This window comes from Equus przewalskii, chromosome 12 (genome assembly GCF_037783145.1).
Source record: "Equus przewalskii isolate Varuska chromosome 12, EquPr2, whole genome shotgun sequence".
Taxonomy (NCBI): Eukaryota; Metazoa; Chordata; class Mammalia; order Perissodactyla; family Equidae; genus Equus; species Equus przewalskii.
The window spans coordinates 41,242,450-41,261,457 of record NC_091842.1 but is presented as its reverse complement, the minus strand read 5'-3'; the positions used below and the strand labels follow the sequence as shown (position 1 = coordinate 41,261,457).

The window sequence follows — 19,008 nt, the reverse complement described above, 5'->3', positions numbered from 1 at the left end:
CCTGAAGTGGGGTCCCTGGCCAGCAGCCTCAGCGTCACCTGGGAACTTGTTAGAGATGCAGGTTCTTGGGGAGCAGCAGGCATGTTTTGACATGCTCCCCCAGCCAGGTGATTCTGGAGCTGCTTAGGTGTGACAACCACTGGTGGGAAGCTGAGAATGGGGACCTTGAATTGGAGATGGCCGGCTGGGTCCTGTGTTCCCTCCTGCTGCAGGGCGTAGAGAGCTGACCAGCAAGTGCAGCAGGCAGCCCGAGCCCCAGGGGAGTCAGGACCCTGGCACAAGGCTGGCTGGGCACTCAGTTGGGTGGTTGGATAGCGAGATTAAATAAGCTAAGGAGGAAGGACACAGAGGTGGGACCCATGGAAAGGAGAAGGTGGGTCAGGCCTGGGGGCTCTGGGGCCGGGGAGGGACAGGAAGACCCTTGGGGAGTGGGCTCCATGATTCCATGAAAAGGTTGCCCCAGGCCTTGGGAGTCGTGGCTGGGGGAGAAGAAGGAGGAGGATGTGTGGTGAAGTCGGCAGGGTGACAACAGAGATGGGGTGGAAGGGGGTGTCTCTGTGATAGGGCCCCCAGGACTCGGCAGCAGCCTGGCTGGTTGAGGCAGTGGCCTCAGGCGGGGGCCTACGAAACCCCTGAGGTTGGGGTTTTGACTCAGCAGAGGGTTCTTCAGCTGTGATTGTGCTTAATTCTAGAAATTAAATCTGTATTTCCTTCCTCTGACTCACAATTGGAAGCAGCCATCGCGGTCGCCTTAGGCCAGCTTTTTAAAAACAGGAGTTACTGGGGCCGGCCCGGTGGTGCAGCGGTTAAGTTTGCACGTTCCACTTCTCTGCGGCGTAGGGTTTGCCAGTTTGGATCCCAGGTGTGGACATGGCACCGCTTGGCAAAAGCCATGCTGTGGTAGGCGTCCCACGTATAAAAAGTAGAGAAAGATGGGCAGGATGTTAGCTCAGGGCCAGTCTTCCTCGGCAAAAAGAGGAGGATTGGCAGTAGTTAGCTCAGGGCTAATCTTCCTCAAAAAAAAACAAAAAATGGGAGTTACTGTCACTTGCCCTTCAGCGTCCCCTTCTGGCAGCTTGAGCACTTCCCGAGCAGCCAGAAACCCCGCTGCCTTCACATGTCTCTCCTGTCACTCCTGTCCGTGCCAGCTGCGGGCGGTGGAGACAAAGGTTTCAGGAGGGGAGCAGTTGTTTCCCTGGGTACCTACCTGACTGTGGGTTTAAAACTGGCACGCTGCCAGTGACGTGGGTGCTGCTGACCTTTGCTGTCCTGGAAATGTGATCTCTGAGCCCTTTGCTGTCCCTCTGAACTCCAGGGAATTCCCGTACCTTCTGTTCTGGGGCCCTCACTCTAGAACCATTATTCACGTGCTGTTTGGCCGTTGTTTCGGCCCATTTCTGTCCCAGGCTCCAGAAGCGAGCGCCGGCTCCACGGCTTCAGTGCGGCCCACCCAGGAGGAGCAGTCGACGACCCCCCCAGGCAAGGTGGTGACCATCAGCTCCCGGAGCCCCCGCTGCCCTCGAAACCAGTCTGCCCTTCGCAACGGCAAGACCTTCTCCCCCAACTCGGCAGCTTGCTCCTCAGGTGGGGCTCAGGGCGGCCGTGCTGGGCGCCTCGCTGGGCAGTTGGGGCTGTGCGAGAGCGGAGGGCACAGGGTGCCTGAGGCCTGGCCCCGCTCCAGCGACCACAGTCCAGTGCACGGGGTGAAGGTGCAGAAACCACCACCTCCTCACGTGGAGGGTGAGCACAGGCCCTGCCACAAAGGCTTTGGGGTCCTGGGACGCAGGAGTCGCCAGGAAGGGGGAACACTGCCTGTTGGGTCACATTGGAGGATCTTTCTTTGTGAGGTTAGCAGAATCCTCCATAACACACTGAGTCAGGGACTTAAAGCCTGAGAAAGGCTGGTGCTTTCTGAACCATATAGAGACTGTTTTTTCTTTACACCTAAAATACTGGAATGAAAAAAGCTTCAGTTAAGGGATTCCCCAGATGTTTAATGTAGGCGTTGGAAAGAAAAATGGGCCCACCTTCCAGCCCACCATGTTCCTTTTCCCCAGTTGTATCCAGGGAGTAAATTCAGGGCCCTCCACTGGGTCACTTGGTATGTCAAACCCCAGGGTAAACATGACCCTGAAGTATCAACTTTACTTGTGTAGTATTTTAACATAACATCGTCACGACTAGAATCATGAATTCTGCATAAATTTTAAAGGTGGAATAAGAAACGCGCATGCGTTCTGGGGCCCTGCCCTGTATGCCCCTGGTGTGAGTCCACCCTGGATGCATCCGAGCCTGGCTCTTTCCTGCACCCAGCAAGGTCCTGCAGCTCTTCCTGAGACTGACCTGATGAGAGGTGGGGCGGCAGGGCCTGAGGACTGGTGCGTCCTTGTGTCATGTGCCCTGAAGGCCTCCACCCCAGGCTCAGAGGGCGCTGAAATGGCCCGCATAGGCGGGTGTCCTCGCCGCAGAACTGCGGCCATCCTGGATGTCTTGAGTGTCCCACGCTGGCCAGGGTGTCTGCGGTGATGACTGGGGTGTCATTCAAGAGGCATCCCGCCTCTGCTGTCCTCTGAGCGAGACGCTGCCCTAAAACCTGCAGTCACGTTTTGGCTGAACAGACCAGTGTCCTGGTGTGCAGACGATTCAGAGAATGTCACTAGCCATGTTTTCTCTAACTTTCCACGTTGTAAGTAGCCTGCCTGTTAAATGCTTGCAGATCCGTTTCCTGAGAGTACTTGGTGTGGCCGTTGAGAAAGCTGAGGCTGCTGTGCTGTCAGGCTCCCACCTCCTGCAGATCCTATCTTTGGTTTTGCTCCCCACCTTTATGCTGTCTCCTTGCTGTGGCTCCTGAAGAGCGCAGCAGCAAACTGAATCATTGTCCTTACCCCTAAAGGCACATCCGTTACTCATTTCCCAGTGGCTAGCTGGTAGATCGTATAGTCTTTTCCTGCTTTCCACTCTGTTTTTAAAACTCTGTTTTACTCTGTATACTTTGATAGCCATCCTCTTTCTGAGTCGAGGATGCTTCTAGTCCATTGCACCTGCAGTGCTGGGATCCAAACTAGTGCTTAGAAGACCTGGTCTCCACACTCCTTGTCACTTTAATCTCACAGATTTGCAAATAGGGAGAAGGGACCTTTTCCTACCATGAACTGAGGGTGCTTTGCAGCAGCACCTACAATAATGAAAACAGCTAGCAGAGTCCCAAAATCGCAGTTCCTGAATAAATCTTTTCTGTCCCTCTATGTCTGAGTCTGTTGTCTGTACAACTAGAGATTTGGGCCAGGGATCAGCAAGCTACGGCCCATAGCCTGCTTGTAAATAAAGTTTTATTGGCACGTAGCTGTGCTCGTTGGTTCATGTGTTCCTGGCTGCTTTTGTGCTACAGCTGCAGAGCTGAGTTCAGCAGATTGTAAGGCCCACAAAGCGGACATTTATTCTGTGGCCCTCTATAGACAAAGTTTGCTGACCTCTGATGATGTCTGGAAGGTTCTTCTAGCTCTTTGAAGGTGTATGTGCCCTTCCCGCTGAGGATCAAAGTGGTAAAGTGCCTTTATACGATGAGGAAGAGCTATGATCTGGTCATAGTAGAAACTAGATTTCAGGGAGAAAGATAGAAAAGCAGATTTTTATGGGACTAAGATATAGGAAATTCCTTTAAAGGAAACTGAATAGGCTGTCCAGAATTCCTTTCTGATTTTCCTCCAGGCAGAACTCGGTTCTTACAGGAGGTGTTGCTGGGTGAGTGTAGTTGAGTTCACTCTCCCTTCTCCTTGTCTAGGTTTGAGAAACCCTCCAAGACCCCTCTTGGTGGCCGGTCCCTCCAGTACAGGAAGCAGTGACTCAGATGGCGGCCTTTTTGCTGTCCCAACAACTCTGCCACCCAACAGCCGACACGGGAAGCTCTTCTCTCCCAGTAAAGAAACAGAATTGACTTTCCGTCAGCATCTGAACTCCATCAGCGTAAGTGCGGGGACCACACTGCCCCTGCTAGCCGGGAGCAACCCTGTGTTTGTGAGAAAACACTCTCAGGGGTCGGGCGCTGTTTTCCTACAGATGCAGTCGGATTTCTTCTTGCCAAAGCCCAGAAAGTTGAGGAACCGGCACCTGCGGAAACCGTTGGTGGTCCAGGTCAGGAGCCCCATTCAAGTCTGCATGTGCTTGGCCTCGAGGGCAGGCCTCGCCCAGCTCCTACTGTCCCAGCTGGTTGTGTCTCATGTCTCACGTTTTCACATGAAATGGGGAACCCCTGCCCCTTCCTTCCTTCTTATGACTAGGATAAATAAGGCAATGATAGCGGCCCTAACAGTACCTAAAAACAAAGATAATCTTTGTACAACATGAAAACTGCTTGCAAACAAGACAAAGTTCTGGGGATTCAAGTCCCAGGAATGTCCCAGATTGGGATATATTTGAGGACTCTTAGAACATCTATTTATAAATATGTAGTCAGTGAAGCAGTTGGCGAGGTCTGTGGATTGGCCAGAGGCCAGACCTTTCCTGAGCCCATAATGAACGCAGAGAGGACCCGCAGATGCCTTCTGCAGACCAGAGGGGAGATCCAGGGAGCGAGAGGCACACGGGAAAGGGGGCATTTTTATTTGGCATAGAAAAGATAAGAGGGGTGAAGCTGGAATTCTGAAATGACTGTGGGCTTAGGAATATATGAATGTGTATTGTTTTTCGATTAATGCATAAATCTCCTTTTGTTAAAGTCTTAGAAATCTCTTCCTCTCTTGAGATTAATTTATTTAGACACGAGGGCTTGCAGACAGGTCTTAGGAAGGAAGATGTATCCTAAATCCCAAGTGTTTGTTGTGCAGACTAACTTAGTGTTAAAGTGTTTAATCTCAGTACCTGGGGAAGGGCGTTAATCCTCCCCCTTAGAAGTGGGAAACGCTCCCTGACTCAGTGGGAGCTCCGTGGCTTTTTGGTCCAGGGTCGCAAACCAGGTCACCGACGTGGCCTGCCAGTTGTGTTTTGTTTTGTTTTTTACCAGCTTTTTTGCGATGTAATTCCCATACCATGAGGCTCACCCATTTGAAGTGTACACGTCAGTGGTTTTTAGCGTAGTCACAGGCTTGTGCAGCCAACACCACCGTCTAATCCCAGAACATTTTCCTCGCTCCCAAAACCCATCACCTGCCTTACCGCCTCCCCCAGCCTTTGGCCCCCGTTCATCCACTGTCTGTCTCTGTGGATTTGCCTGTTCTGGGAATTTCACACAAATGGAATCCTACAATACGTGGTCTTTTAAATTTACTGTTTCCATAAAAAGTTTCATTGGCACACGGCCATGGTGATTATTTCCCTGCTGTCCACGGCTGCTTTCACAGCACGGGGTGGAGTTGAGTGGCTGCGACAGAGACCAATGGCCCCAAAGCCTAAACTCTTTCCCACCTGGCCCTGTCAGAAAGTGTGTGCTTGGAGCAGAGCTGGCACAGAAAGTCCGCAGCTCCTCGCCTTGTTAACGGCTCACCTGCTTACCTGATGGCCCTCCTCTCGAGTTTGTGACCCCCAGAAGTACCTCCTCTGTGCTCTGTGCTGGCACCTTGGGACACCTCTGAGGGGCACGAAGATGTCCTTCCTGCCTTAGCAGAGAACACGGCAGCGCACCCAGAGCCAGAAATGCCTCGTGACACTTTTGGGTTGACAGATACTTTCTGTGAATGTTTCATCTCAACGACGGACATTTTCAGCAATTAATGCGATTGATGTACTGTGCTGTAGTCGTCACACTGGACCTCACCTACTCAGACACAGGAGCCCTGGGCAGATAAACACGGAGGCCTGCGCACTGGGACCATGGGATGGCATGGGATGGGGCGCCTCGTGCCTTTAGCCTGTCTGTGTTACAAGCAGCAGCTTTATTTTCTTTACCCCAAATGTGAGAAGGCCCGGAGTAAGGGGGTATCTCTCCTAACAGTCACATCCAGTGGTTATAAACAGATTCCTATGACTAATTGCATTCCAGCCACATTTGGAAGAATGTTCTGGACTAATGGTGGATCATTCTGACATTCCTCCAGTCTTCCCTGGGGAAGGTGTGATCCTCTCGGTCTTCTCAGAGAGGACCCAGTGTTCAGGGCCTTGGGGGCCACAAGACATGGCTGCCTCAGATTGTCCCCAGTGCCCTTGTTTCATCAGCTCTAGAACCAGAACCCCCATCTGGTCACACTCAGCTCCCCTTATCTGGAATATTCCTTTACAACCTAGCACTTGTTTCCTGAGTGATTTTTGGTGTTGGAGTCTTTTCATCACCTGATTCTTGCCAATTTTCCCTCCACAGAGAACACTGCTTCCTAGACCGTCTGAAAACCAGTCCCATAATGTCTGCTCCTTCTCCATCCTGTCGAATTCCTCCGTAACTGGTAAGCACTGGAGGCTTCTCGGAGTAGCCTTTCTCTCCTACCTGCATTTGGCCTCGTCTTTGAGAATGACAGGTGTTGGAGTCCACAGCTCTCTGAGTGACATTTCAAGCATTCCTTTGTCCATTCTGTCAACAAACACTGTGTGCCCCTGTGCTGGGCCCCGGCCGCGGGGCGAGTGGGCGTGGGCCTCTGACAGGTGGTGTGCAGGCAGCTTCCTGCAGAGGTGGGCTCAGGCGGCTCTGCATGGATGCTTTGCTGCGTTCAACTTAGGGAAGCATCTATCTGTGATGTGTGGTCAGGCGTTTTACAGAATAGACATGATCTTGGGACATCCAGCTCATGCTTTCGGAAGTTTATAAGTTCAGGAGGGCTGTGGCTCTTTGCAGTGAATTTGCTTATATGGTGAGAGTTGTTGAGTGAAAGACATGCTCCATCACCTATCTTTCAAATCAGTCTTGATTTTCACATTTCAGATTTACTTATTGAAAGATCCATACAGCTGTCGATTGCTTTTTCTCATACCTATTTTTCTATTTATTTTTTTTGTGAGGAAGATTGTCACTGAGCTAACATCTGTGCCAGTCTTCCTCTATTTTATGTGGGATGCTGCCACAGCGTGGCTTGATGAATGATGCTAGGTCTGTGCCTGGGATCTGAATCTGCAAACCCCATGGCTGCTGGAACGGAGTGCGTGAGCTTAACCGCTGCGCCCCTGGCCAGCCCTCATGCTTACTTTTCAGCTGTAGAAAGCCTAGTAGGAAAAAGCCACATTGCAGAGACAGAATCTTGGTCCAAGATTTTTTTATTTATTTATTTTTTTTTTTGAGGAAGATTAACCCTGAGCTAACTGCTGCCAATCCTCCTCTTTTTGCCGAGGAGGACTGGTCCTGAGCTAACATCCATACCCATCTTCCTCTACTCTATATATGGGACGCCTGCCACAGCATGGGTTTTGCCAAGGAGTGCCTGACTGTACCTGCGATCCGAACTGGTGAACCCTGGGCCGCTGAGAAGCGGACCATGCGAACTTAACCGCTGCGCCACTGGGCTGGCCCTTTGGTCCAAGATTCTTGCTCTGACCGCCGAGACGAGCCTGTAGCTCAGCTCAAGTGCTTGTCACCCTTAAAGGGCCATTCCCACAGGATGACAGTGGTGAACGCAGCCTTTCAGCAGCCCCCAGGCAGCGCAGTGGTGTTGCAGTCACGGGTATCAGAGCTTTCTCCCCTTCCTGGGCCTGTTTGACCTCTGATTTCCCCAAGTTAGCAAGTGTCTGGGATGTTTAGTGGTGTCTGACTTGCCTCAGCTTCTGTGATCCCGACTGCGGCTGTGAAGGGATCCTGCAGCCCCTTTGTTTGGTGGGAGGGCACGGGCGAATGGGGTCGATGCATCTGCTTCTGCTCTTTTCCTCCCAGGGAGAGGCTCGTTCCGGCCCATCCAGTCCTCCCTGACCAAAGCAGCTCTGTCTCGGCCAATCGTGCCCAAGGTCCTTCCACCCCAGGCTACAGGCCACCTGGCCAGTAAGTTTCTGTGACCGGCGTGGTGGCAGTTCCTAAGGCTGTGCCCATGAGCCCTCTGGGGCAGGTTTCGGGACCCCAGCAGAGCTCAGGTTTGGAATGTTGTTTCCTTTGCCAGGCGCTATCGACTTAGCAGCTCAGAGTGCCGGCATCATCCCTGGGAGCCCCCTGCCTGTCCTGGATGCCGAGGGTCTGCCTGGCATCTCTCCACTGTCTGCAGATGAAGTCACAGCTGCTGCCTCGGGGCGGGACTCCACTGGAACCCACCCCAATGGAGACCCCCTCCCCGCCGTGCGGGTGAGTGTGTTTAGAAGGGCTTCCCCGAGTCCCCATCAGCTTCTGGGACAGATCACTCACCCTCCAGAGGGCTGGGAGCCAAGGCCAGGGGGCTGAGGTCTTGCTTGACTCCAGTTCTGCCTCAGGAAGGAAAGGTCCTAAGGGGCCCAAGGAGAGTCACTGAACCAGGGGGCTGTGGTATTAGCGAGTGCCATGTGGTCCAGAGGGAAGACCACAGAAGGAGGCAGAGCGGGGACAGGTTTGCTGTGTGACAGTGGAGAATCCCAAATCCTGAACTAAGTCAGGTGCGGAGATCTGTCTTTTGGCAGATGGAGCTTTGTCTGAGAAGGGCTTTAACCACGTCAGCCGACTGCACACCGGTGGCTCCCTGGCCGTGCTCGTCTCCACTCTCCCTCACTCCGGTGTCTTTCTCTGGCTCCACGCTCAGTGCTGCCTGAGGATGGCACAGTAGGCCTCTTGCCGGCACTTGTGCTGGCTCTCAATTGACAAGGGGTCTGAAGTGCGGGGCCCAGTGGCCCACACTCTGAAAGCAGTGAAGTTTCTTGTGCTCACAGGGAGAGTTTCCAGCCTAGACCGCGATGGTCTCCTGGGCCTCTGGCTGGTAGGAGGCCAGTGGGGCAGAGCAACTCTTCTCTTGGGAGTTCAGTGGCTGGCGAGCGCTTGGGCAGAGTTCTGGCGCGTGGTGTATAGGGGCTCACCGGCATTCCTGGTGTTCTTATAGGGCACGAGCGACCCATTCATCAGTGTCGCCTCAAGGCCTGAGCAGGAGCCGGTGACGGACGGTTTCCAGGTATGGTTCTGTTGGCTGCTGAGCAAGTAGCTGCCCCAGGACCCTCTCCAATGCCAGTTAGCACCCTCACAGTCCTGCTGGCCAGCCTCATACGTGGCAGGAACACATGGACAGCTTTGATGCCCAGCAACTCTGTCCTTCTACCCACCTTGCCTAGATGGAGGAGCATTCGTCTCCCATCTCACGCCTTCCTCCCCTGTCTGCAAGGCTAGCTGATTCAGACGCAGTTCTGGAAGGACTAAGTTTTCTGGGCCAAGGGGGTGGAGGTCGTCAGCTGGTAGAGCTCCCTGGCACTCACCCTCCGCCCGGGTGTTACCATGTGTCCTGCCGGCAGTGGAAGCAGATCTAGGCCACCCTGGTCTGGCCTTCCAACTCTCCCATCCCTGGAGCACTTTCAGAAGTAAATTCCCTGAGTGTGTTTCTTACTGAGATGGATGAGGTGCCTGCTGGGGCCATCACCTCTCTGTTGACTTGCCATCACTTGGTCACTGCCTCCTCGAGCTGAGGCTGATTTTTCATTGCTTTGTACCGATTGATCTGTTGTCTCTCAACAATACCTGTCTCCCACCAGGGTTCGCCTGTTCTCTCCTTATCTGAGCTGTCCAAGCCTCCTCTCCACAACGGGCTCTCCACACCTCTGCCCTCATCGGAGGGCTCCAGCACCCGGCTCTCTCCGCCCAACGTCTCTGCTCTGCTGGACATTTCCCTGCCTGGCCCGCCCGAGGACGTGCTCTCGCAGGGGGAGCCTGCCACGCAGATCAGTGACTCCATCATCGAGATTGCCATCAGCTCTGGCCAGTATGGTAAGGAAGAGGATGCCCCTGCACACCCGTCCTGGAGTCAGTTCCCCATCAGGAGGGGCGATCCAGACTTCCTCTTGGGGGCCTGAATATTTGCCAGCCTTGTTGGGAGTGTTCCGTTCAGCTCTCATTGTTGCATATGGAGTGTCTGCCACCTACGTGGTGCTGCCCGGCCTCGGCAGGGGCAGCGCAGGTGGATGAGGTCAGACAGGACCTGCGGCTGTTCATGGTGCTGGGGCTTCTCCTGGCCCCGAGAGACAGACAGAGCACGGGCCCGCAGGACCTATCCAGCCCAGGGATCAGATGGGGCATTTTCCTTGTTGGTTCTGGATCTGGGTGGATGCCACAGGTTTTGCGGGTTCTTGGAGAGGGTTGGGCTGGTACCTATGGGGTATTGGCTCCACCAGCTCTTGGGACAGTGTGGTGGAAGCAGTGGCACAGTTGGTGCTCACTAGTGTGATTCAGGCCATGGATTCAGACAGAGCTGAGTTCACAGCCTGACAGACATGGCCGTGGGCAGGTCACTGACTTGTTTGAGCCTTACTTTCCTGAGCAGTGGCCTGGCACTAGCGTGCACCTCCCAGGGCTGTTGTCTGCTGTGTGAGGGGTTTAGGTGAGGCGCTCAGCACCAGGCCTGGCTCCGTCAGTGATGGCTGCTCCGTCAGTCATGGTTATTTGCCAAGATGTGCATGTCCTTGCTTGGGAAGTCCCCTCCGTAGACCAGCACTGTTCACCCTCTTTGGGGGCCCCAGCAGGGTCCAGGGTCTCCCAGGTTCAGTGCGCACAGCCATGCCAGCCCACTGCCCCAGTGCCTTCTGGGTGGCAGGTTGGGGAAGTGGGTTGCCATTCGCCCCACATGGTGTCTCTGACACAGGGTTTTGGTTGACAGGTGAAGGAGTCCCTCTTTCTCCAGCAAAACTGAATGGCAGTGACAGTTCCAAGAGTCTTCCCTCCCCGTCCAGCAGCCCCCAGCCAGACTGGATTGCCTCCCCCACCCACGACCCCCAGTGGTGCCCCAGTGACCCCACGGACTCGTCGCTCAGCAGCTTGTTTGGTGCGTATCTGGAGGGCACCCGGCTCCTCATCTCAGAGGAGCAGGGGATGAGCAGGGCTCCACAGCATCACCTTTGGTGGCTGGAGTCTGGATTCTCCGTGCTCCTCAGCAGAACTCCCACGAGAACTATTTGCTAGCTTTTTCAGGGTTTATTTTTTTCTGCATCACTAACATGGAAAAATGCCCAGATCCCTAGTGTGCAGCCCCCCCCCCCGCGCCCACCTCCCCACACGGCCCCCCCATGCGCCCACCTCCCCACATGGCCCCCCGCATCCACCTCCCCACACAGCCCCCCGCATCCACCTCCCCACACGGCCCCCCCCCCGCACCCACCTCCCCACATGGCCCCCTGCATCCACCTCCCCACACGGCCCCCCGCATCCACCTCCCCACACGGCCCCCCCGTGCCCACCTCCCCACACGGCCCCCCGCACCCACCTCCCCGCACGGCCCCCCCGCGCCCACCTCCCCGCACGGCCCCCCGCACCCACCTCCCCGCACGGCCCCCCGCATCCTCTCCAGTCTCCCCAGTATCCTGACCCAACCCCGCTAGGCCCTGCTGCTGGGGACAGGGTAGAAGGAATTGGTTCTCTGTGCTCTTAGCCCCGCTCTTCCTGTTCTCAGTATTCTGCAGTGGATGTTCCCACTGTCCTATGGCATGTTGGACCAAATTGGAACATTCACAGGATGTGTTCATCCTCATTGGGCACCAGGTGTTCATGTGGCAGGAAGGGGGTGTTAGGGAAAGACCCAGGGGTTGTTAGGCCTCCATTTTCTGTGTAGGAGGAGCTCCTGTGGCACATCTGGGATCCATGTGCTCTGCATTTTGAGAGAGTAGCTGGCACGTGGTCATTGGCACTGGCTGCCCCAGAGGCGGGTGTGCTATACACATGACGAGCCCAGTTAGCCTTGTGTGTTGGTGCCACACTCTACAGCCCAGAACGATGGGGGCTCTGGTCTGGGTGGTGCGGGGAAGCCAGCGCTTGATGGGTATTTCCTGTGAGAGACGTCACATAGAACAGTGCAGACATCTGCACAGTCAAATATAAATCATGAAAAATTGGAAACCACCTTATATGGAGGTGGTGACCAGACAGCAGAGCACTGTGGAACCCCTGGAAGAATTAGGCACACTTACATGTGCCGCACGGGGCACTCTCCAAGGCTCGCCACAGGAGAAAAGCCAGGTGGAGCATAGGGACTTCCATCCGCAGCACCATGCATGAGCGTGTGGTGGGTGCCCGGAAGGGGCCTGGCGTGGCCACCCCAGCCCTCAGGATCCTCCCCTTGGACTGGTCCAGACCAAGCCGGTCTCAGAGCATTTTCCTCCTCCTCTTGGCAGCGAGCTTCATCTCCCCAGAGAAGAGCCGGAAGATGTTGCCAACTCCCATCGGGACCAACAGTGGCACCTCCCTGCTGGGCCCCAGCCTGCTGGATGGAAACTCGCGAGACTCATTTGTGTCCAGGTCCCTGGCCGATGTCGCAGAGGTAAGCACACAACCTTGCGCCTGGACTGGACTGCTGGCCCACTTCTGGAGGTTGCCAGATTTCTCTGGCAGACATGTTTGGTTATTAAGAACAGCTTGTCAAGACTTAAACATCAGGAGATAGCACATACAGATCCAGTTCTCTGACTTCTCCTGAGAAGGGAAGCTCTGGTGACACTGGGCCAGCATTTGTTCTCATGTGGCAGCAAATGACAGACTAAGTAACAGCTGAGCCCTAAAGGCATCAGAACCCAGGAAGCCCTGGTGTCAGGGTTGACCAAGGGCTCTGCAGGCAGCCGGAGCGTGCTTTGGATCTCATTCTGTGCTTTACCTGCGCATGGCCTCGGACAGGCACCACTGCTGTGCACTGCTTTGGCTTCCTGATCCACTGCGGCCATTTGTGGAGAAGGAAGTGGCGGTTGTTGGTGGTTGTGTCATGAGAGCTACCACCTGACAGTAGGGGACCTCGAGCAGTGTCTCCCTGTGTCTTCACTCGTTTCCGCCACCCAGCTGAGCTGGGGAAGTGGGTTCTGCAGAAAGGCACAGATGCCCGTGTGGGCTCCTCCTATGGTCGGGGTGATGATAGTAGGAGTCACATTATGGCAGACCCTTGATGTGGAGGCAAGGCTCAGTTCATGACCATCATCCATTGACCCGAAGGCCCCTCTTTTCTTTGGCCAGGGTTTCGGCTCTTGTAGTCACCCAGGCCTCCATGCCACATGTGAGTGGTGGCTGTGGGCACGTGCGGCTTGAGGGATGAGTGCTTGTTGAGGGAGTGAAGCTGGGTACATTCAACTGTAACGCAAGCACAAAGTAACAGGTGCTTGTGCTATAAAACAGGAGAGATTAGACAGAGGAGAGAATTCTAAATCTAGAATGCCACTCGGCTGGGCTCAGTCCTTTGTTAAAGGCCTGGAGCAGCATTTCCCACGTCCTGGTTCCCGGGGAGGTTGAGTGTTCCTGGGTATCCCTCAAGGCTTTTATAATCAGGGGCTTGAGGGAGGTCTGGATCAAACAGAGCTCACATAGCTGTCTGTGTGACAGCCACGGGCTCCTCAGCTTCTCAGTATCGGAACGTGCATCTTGAGACCTGAGGAACTTATGGGAAAGCTTTGGAGAATTCTGAGCTGAGCCATGATGTGACTGGAAGCCTCACCCAAAGATAAACAGAGAAGATGAATAGTAATCCCCCTCCCCTCAGTGTGCCCATTTGGCCACAGAACCTTTATTCAGAGAACACCTTGTGGCTCTAATGTCCTGCAAGAAGCCAGTCTCCCCCTGCCGTGTTTGTGTGGACGTCGACGCAGTCGGCTCCTGTAGAAATGGGCTCTGCACACACATCCTGAGACGACACGCTGAGACCCCGCTATTCAGAGGTTGGCCCAGAGACCAGCTGCGGCAACACCTTGGAGTCGCTAGAAATGCAGACGTGGGCCCCCCCAGGCCCGGCGCAGCAGGGTCTGCATTTTTAACAAGATCTCTGGGTGGCGTGTTGCACATGCAGGTGAGGAGCACAGAACAAAGATGGTTGCTGTCCACGAACTACTGTGTCCACAGCCAGTAACTGAGACACATTGACCTGCAGGACTAGCAAATTTTTAGCAAAAGAGTCTGACTGAGAACTCTCTACACTTAAACACATGAGTGTGTTTCTGAGGGAGGCCTCATTGTCTCCAAGTACAATCTGGAACGTGTGCTGAAGTGATCTGATGGTGAGATTTGAACAGAAGTGGCAGGAATGAGGAGCGGGTGGGAGAAGTGGGACTAGATTGGCCACAGATTGATAATGATGAAGCTGGTGACAGATATGTGGGGGAAGACAGTCACTATTTGGTCAACTTTTTGAAAACAAATTTCAGTTTGTTTGAAATTTCTCATACTAAAAAGTTTAAGGTTCAGTTCATGCCATAACTCTACTCAGAATTTTCCAAAGGCTGCTCATTTGTTCATATATCATGGAATTCATTCACGAATATTTATTCAGGGTCTGCTAAATGCCAGGCACAGCTGTAGGCACTGAGTGAATGAAACAAAGGCCCCCTCCTCATGAGGCTTCCACTCCAGACATAGGCAGACAGTAAATCCTGAAGACTGTAAATTCCATGTGTTTGTCCACAGAATAAAGCCCTAGTATCTGCGGCCCTCCTGTGCACGCTCTAGTCTCTCTCTCCATATCTTCCACTCCTTGCCTTACTCACTGTCACATCCACCAGCTTTCTTGTTTCTTGAATAGTCGGAGCCTGTTCCCACCTCAGGGCCTTTGCTCTTGCTATTTCTTCTGACAGCAAGGTGCTTCCAACCCCCACGGCAAACTCTATCCCCCTTTTCTACTTCCATCTCCCTCAGGCACCGCCCCCCGTCTCTGCATTCCACTGTGTGCCATTTGCCTCTTTGTTTATTGACTCTGTCCCCATGAGCCTCATGTGGAGGGAACCACCACTCTGATCCCAGCAACCAGCTATGCCAGGCTCACAGTAGGCGATCGTGCACACTTGTCAAAAGAGTGAGTGTTCAAAACGACAGAGGCGATTCTAAAATTCTCCCCAGGGTCCCGGGCAGCCGTTATAGGGCCAGTCAGTGGGAGATTCCAGTCTTCACTCCGGAGAGACACCAGGTTCATTTGCCTTCCACAGAGGTCCCAGCCGTGGTACCCAGTCACTTCCAGTCCAAATGGCGGGCCAGCTCCCTGACGTGGTCTTCCCTTGTGTCTTTTGTCCTGCAGGTCGTGGATTCCCAGCTGGTGTGTATGATGAATGAAAACAGCATTGATTACATATCTCGGTTCAACGATTTGGCCCAAGAACTGTCCATCGCCGAGCCCAGCCGCCGAGAGGTTCTGTTTGATGGTGGTGGAAGTGGCCCTCCCGTTGGCGACCTATCCCAGTGACTGCACCTGGTGGCGGGGCACCCTGGAGGCTGCAGAGGAGGGCCTGCAGGGCTGGTGGTCCTCACCCGCGGTAGGTGTAGCCCTCTTCAGACTAGAGAAAATATACGTCAAGGCCAGGACCCCCAAAAGACGGTCTGAACAGAGGCACCTCTGCACCCCAGAGTGCACCACAAGCAGGAAGCCGTGTCCCAAAGGGCAGAGGACAGTGGTGGCCCAGGAGATGAGGACAAGTTCTCTGGAAGGGCTAACGTCAGACATTGCTGTGGCGTTGGAGCAGTTCCCTGCCACTCGTGAGGTCTCACGTTAGGGTCTGCATAGCAACCACATCTCCCATGCTCTTGCCTCGCTTGTTGTGTTGGACATTCCAGTGGGTTTTCTTTCCGAGAGAAAGGAGTAGGTGTGTCTCACCAGAGTCATTCCGTGCCGGGGAGTTGTAATCTCCCGGTCTGTGCTCCTGCCCTGCCGGGAGGCTCCAGCCACTGCTGCTTTCTTTCTGCCAAACCTACGGCATGCTTTGGTTGCTTTCTCTGCAGAGTGATGACAGGGGAGGGCAGCCGGGCATGGCCTGGCTCTGCCTGGTGGTGTCTGCACCCTGAGACAGCAGACACTTCAGAGGACACTCTGATCACAGGCAGCAGAGGGGTCCCAGGACAGTGTACCCAGTGCCATCATGCCAGAAATACGGATCCTTGCCTAGTGCCTCCCTCATCTAGAGGTTTGTTCTGACTGACTGAACAGGAAGGGGAAAAGAATCACATCTTATGCCGGTTGTGTGGACTTTTAGAAAAAATCCTGTTAAGCATGTTGGAAAATGCTTTTCTTGTGTTTTAAGAACTAGGAGCCATCGAAGAGGAAGAGCAGAGTTTAGCTGGTTTCTTTCCTGCGTCCATCCGCAGGTTGCTTCTAGGTGTTAGTTCTCTCTACCAGGATGATGCCTAAGCACTTGTTTGAGTACAGATAAGACTTCCTGTGCGTTTTGCAGTCCTGGTGTGTTGCTGATTGGCGTCTGAGCTCGGTGGCCTCTGTGGGGAAGGTTCCTCTGTTCAGTCCCCTCTTCTGTCATCAGCATTGGTGCAGTGTATGCCCCAACAGGTTGACATAATCTCTTGCGCCTGCTTTTGCCCATGATCCTGTTTCTCCTCCTCTTGTTCAGGGGATCCAGGCAGGGGTCACACATCTGGGTGCAGTCAGGGTGCACTAAAAGCACGTCTCTCTGCTGTGCCCCCTGTGCCTCCTTGGATGACCAACTGTCACCACTGCAGATGCTCCGACGTCCAGTCTTTGCCCAGAATGGAGCTGATGAGGCTCCTTTGCCTTCTCAGTCTCGGGAGGCTCAGCACACAGTCACCGTCCAGCCACGTCCAGCCTGCCGCCTCACCCTCCACCCTGCGGCCAGGACCCATTTGGCTTCTGTAACTCACCTGACCTGACCACCGTTCTGTTGCTCACCTCTCGTCTTCCCCGATGGGCAGTGGAACGGCAGCCCTCTCCACAGGCTTCTCTCTCTATCCACACTGAAGAGCTGAAAAGGGCCAGTGTGAAAAGGGGGAGAAAAGGTCTTTTTCGTGTATAAGCAGAGTGGACGCTCTTGATCCTGTCGTCTCACCAGCCAGTTGCAGCCACTCTAGGCTGTAGACAGGGTCATTCACTCCAAGCCGTAGGAGGAAACAGGACAGTCAGCTTCCGGGCACTAATTTCCTTCCTTTGTCCCAAGTGCTTCTCAGAGCTCTCGCCTGTTGCTTCCCTCTTTAAGATCCGGTTCCAGGCACAAACATCACTAACAAAGGCTTGTGTGGGTAGTTCCTCTGGGCTCTTAAGAAAAGTCCCAAAGCTCTGGAGATGTGAAAGAAAGGGACATTGTGCCACTTTATTAAGAGATGTAGACAGCATTGTTTGAACCAGAGTATTTTTAAACTAGCTTGTGTTTTGTGATCAGTGTATCAGCTTCCTGAAATTAGCACTTTATTGAGCTAAACAAGATCAGTAGATCTCTCTCTGGGCATCTCGCTTTCTTAGGTCTATAGTAGGCGAGGACACCAGGCCAAGTTTAGGCCACTACTTGCTTTCTCATATTCCTCCCGTCTGGGACCAGAGATGCCAAGTAACATGAGAACATTGATGCTGGGAGCAATGCCCAATGGCAGTGTGCACTGTGCCAGAGACAGTAGGGGTCCTGAGCTGCTTGTCCATCAGGAGACACCCCACGGCAGTCTAGCAGGTAGGTTGGCACTGCTACCCAGTGACATCTGAAAAGAGGAAAATGGGAGATGCGGGTGAGCTTCTGTAGGCTATTTAGCAGCACCTCCCTCTTGGGTCTCTGACATTGACTGCATTTGGGAGCATCTGACTGTGGCCATTGTCATCCAGTGAGGAGGTGGGTTAGGGAGGAGAGTGGGCTGGCTCTTCTCATCTGTAATAAAGCTGACACAATTCCAGAAAATTCTGTTGCTTTTCAAGCAACCAGATAGGTATAGGCATTTGCTTGCAACATTAAGGGAGAATGGTGTCATTTGTGGCATTAAAATTCTGAATGCATTTTCTCCCAGCCTAAATGAATAGATAGATATAAAAATAAGCAGCTGTTAAAGGCCGAGATTTTCAAGAGACCCAAGCAGAGAAGCCTCCCATTTCTTGCATCTTCCTCTGCTTCCGAGTGAAGGCTGTGATAATCCCAGTGTGCACCTGTAGCTTCCTTTGTGCGTTTGAGCATGTTGTGATTAAGATCAGATCAGTTTCTCAGAAACCTCTTTCTGTCGCCGCTCTAATGTTATCTGGCATATTTTTTGCTGATTCATCTTTTTAAAGATTGAGTATCTCTGGTCTCCAGAGAGTTGGTATTTTGGCCTTGGTTGTTTATTGTGAATATCCAGTGTGGAGCATTCCATTCTCCAGAAGACTGCAGAGGTAAATTGAAGTTCATGATTCCACATAAGGTCGGTGATGACATATTTCTCATCTCTTGGTATCTTCTAGGTAGGGTACTCACTCAGGGAGTGGGAATATTTGAAAACATTTCATCAGTTGATCTGCTCACTCTCGCACATCTCCAGGTCCTTAGCCTCAGAGGCTCATTCTCTGTCATTGTGTACCATGGCCTCATTCCTGGTGGGGGCCTATCAGTTTAATAGCATCTTTAGCTCAATCACACCATTGAATCCACACTTACTGTGCAAAGAAAAGTCATGGAATAAAAGACACTGGAAACAAGTGGAGGAGGAAAACAGCAGTTGCTTTTTTTTTTTTTTAAGACATTGAGATTAGATGCATTTGTGAAGAAAAAAGGGCACTTTGTCTTAAGAAAAAAAAAGGAAAGAAACCCACAGCAAACCTTTCCAACTGTCAGAACTCTCCTGACCCTGCAGTAATTGTGTCATGTTAAGTGAGCCGTCTTGGAAGCACTACGGCAGCCTGTGCCCTTCGCTCTGTCACGGGACGGCTGGCTCTAGAGCTTATGGGCAGCAGAACTCATTGCTGTTTCCTTTAATAATCGTTAAGCCATATCATCCAAGGTTTTCGGCTTGTTTGAGATGTGAATTTGTTTTATAGATTATAAATATACATATACAGAATATGTATAAAGCAGAATGCCTGTCCTTCCTGATTATTTTTTGTACCATATTGTAAATTATATTATTTATTCTTTACCAATTTTGGGAATAAAAGGTGTTTTGGTTATTTAATATAATAAACAAAAGCTGTTAAACTTCTTATGTTTAAATTTCCAGTTCAACTTGTAAATCTGTTTTTATTATTGTGCATAAATACATACTAATACTTGATCTAATAATTGTTGTTTCTGCCCTTTTTT

General features: G+C 52.8%; 1 protein-coding gene across 3 annotated transcripts in view; it reads left to right on the top strand.

Moving 5' to 3' along the window:
- The window catches only part of CRAMP1 (cramped chromatin regulator homolog 1), a 64,741-nt gene extending 45,757 nt beyond the window's left edge, over positions 1-18,984 (top strand). For all 3 annotated transcript variants that reach the window (XM_070568857.1, XM_070568855.1, XM_070568856.1), the window contains exons 11-21: positions 1,407-1,584; positions 3,782-3,963; positions 4,057-4,131; positions 6,290-6,371; positions 7,784-7,888; positions 8,004-8,182; positions 8,904-8,972; positions 9,544-9,775; positions 10,662-10,826; positions 12,169-12,314; positions 15,036-18,984. In XM_070568857.1, coding sequence (XP_070424958.1) covers positions 1,407-1,584; positions 3,782-3,963; positions 4,057-4,131; positions 6,290-6,371; positions 7,784-7,888; positions 8,004-8,182; positions 8,904-8,972; positions 9,544-9,775; positions 10,662-10,826; positions 12,169-12,314; positions 15,036-15,200 — 1,578 coding nt within the window. In that variant the 3' untranslated portion in view covers positions 15,201-18,984. The remainder of the gene's footprint in view (positions 1-1,406; positions 1,585-3,781; positions 3,964-4,056; positions 4,132-6,289; positions 6,372-7,783; positions 7,889-8,003; positions 8,183-8,903; positions 8,973-9,543; positions 9,776-10,661; positions 10,827-12,168; positions 12,315-15,035) is intronic.
- The last annotated feature ends 24 nt before the right edge of the window (positions 18,985-19,008 follow it).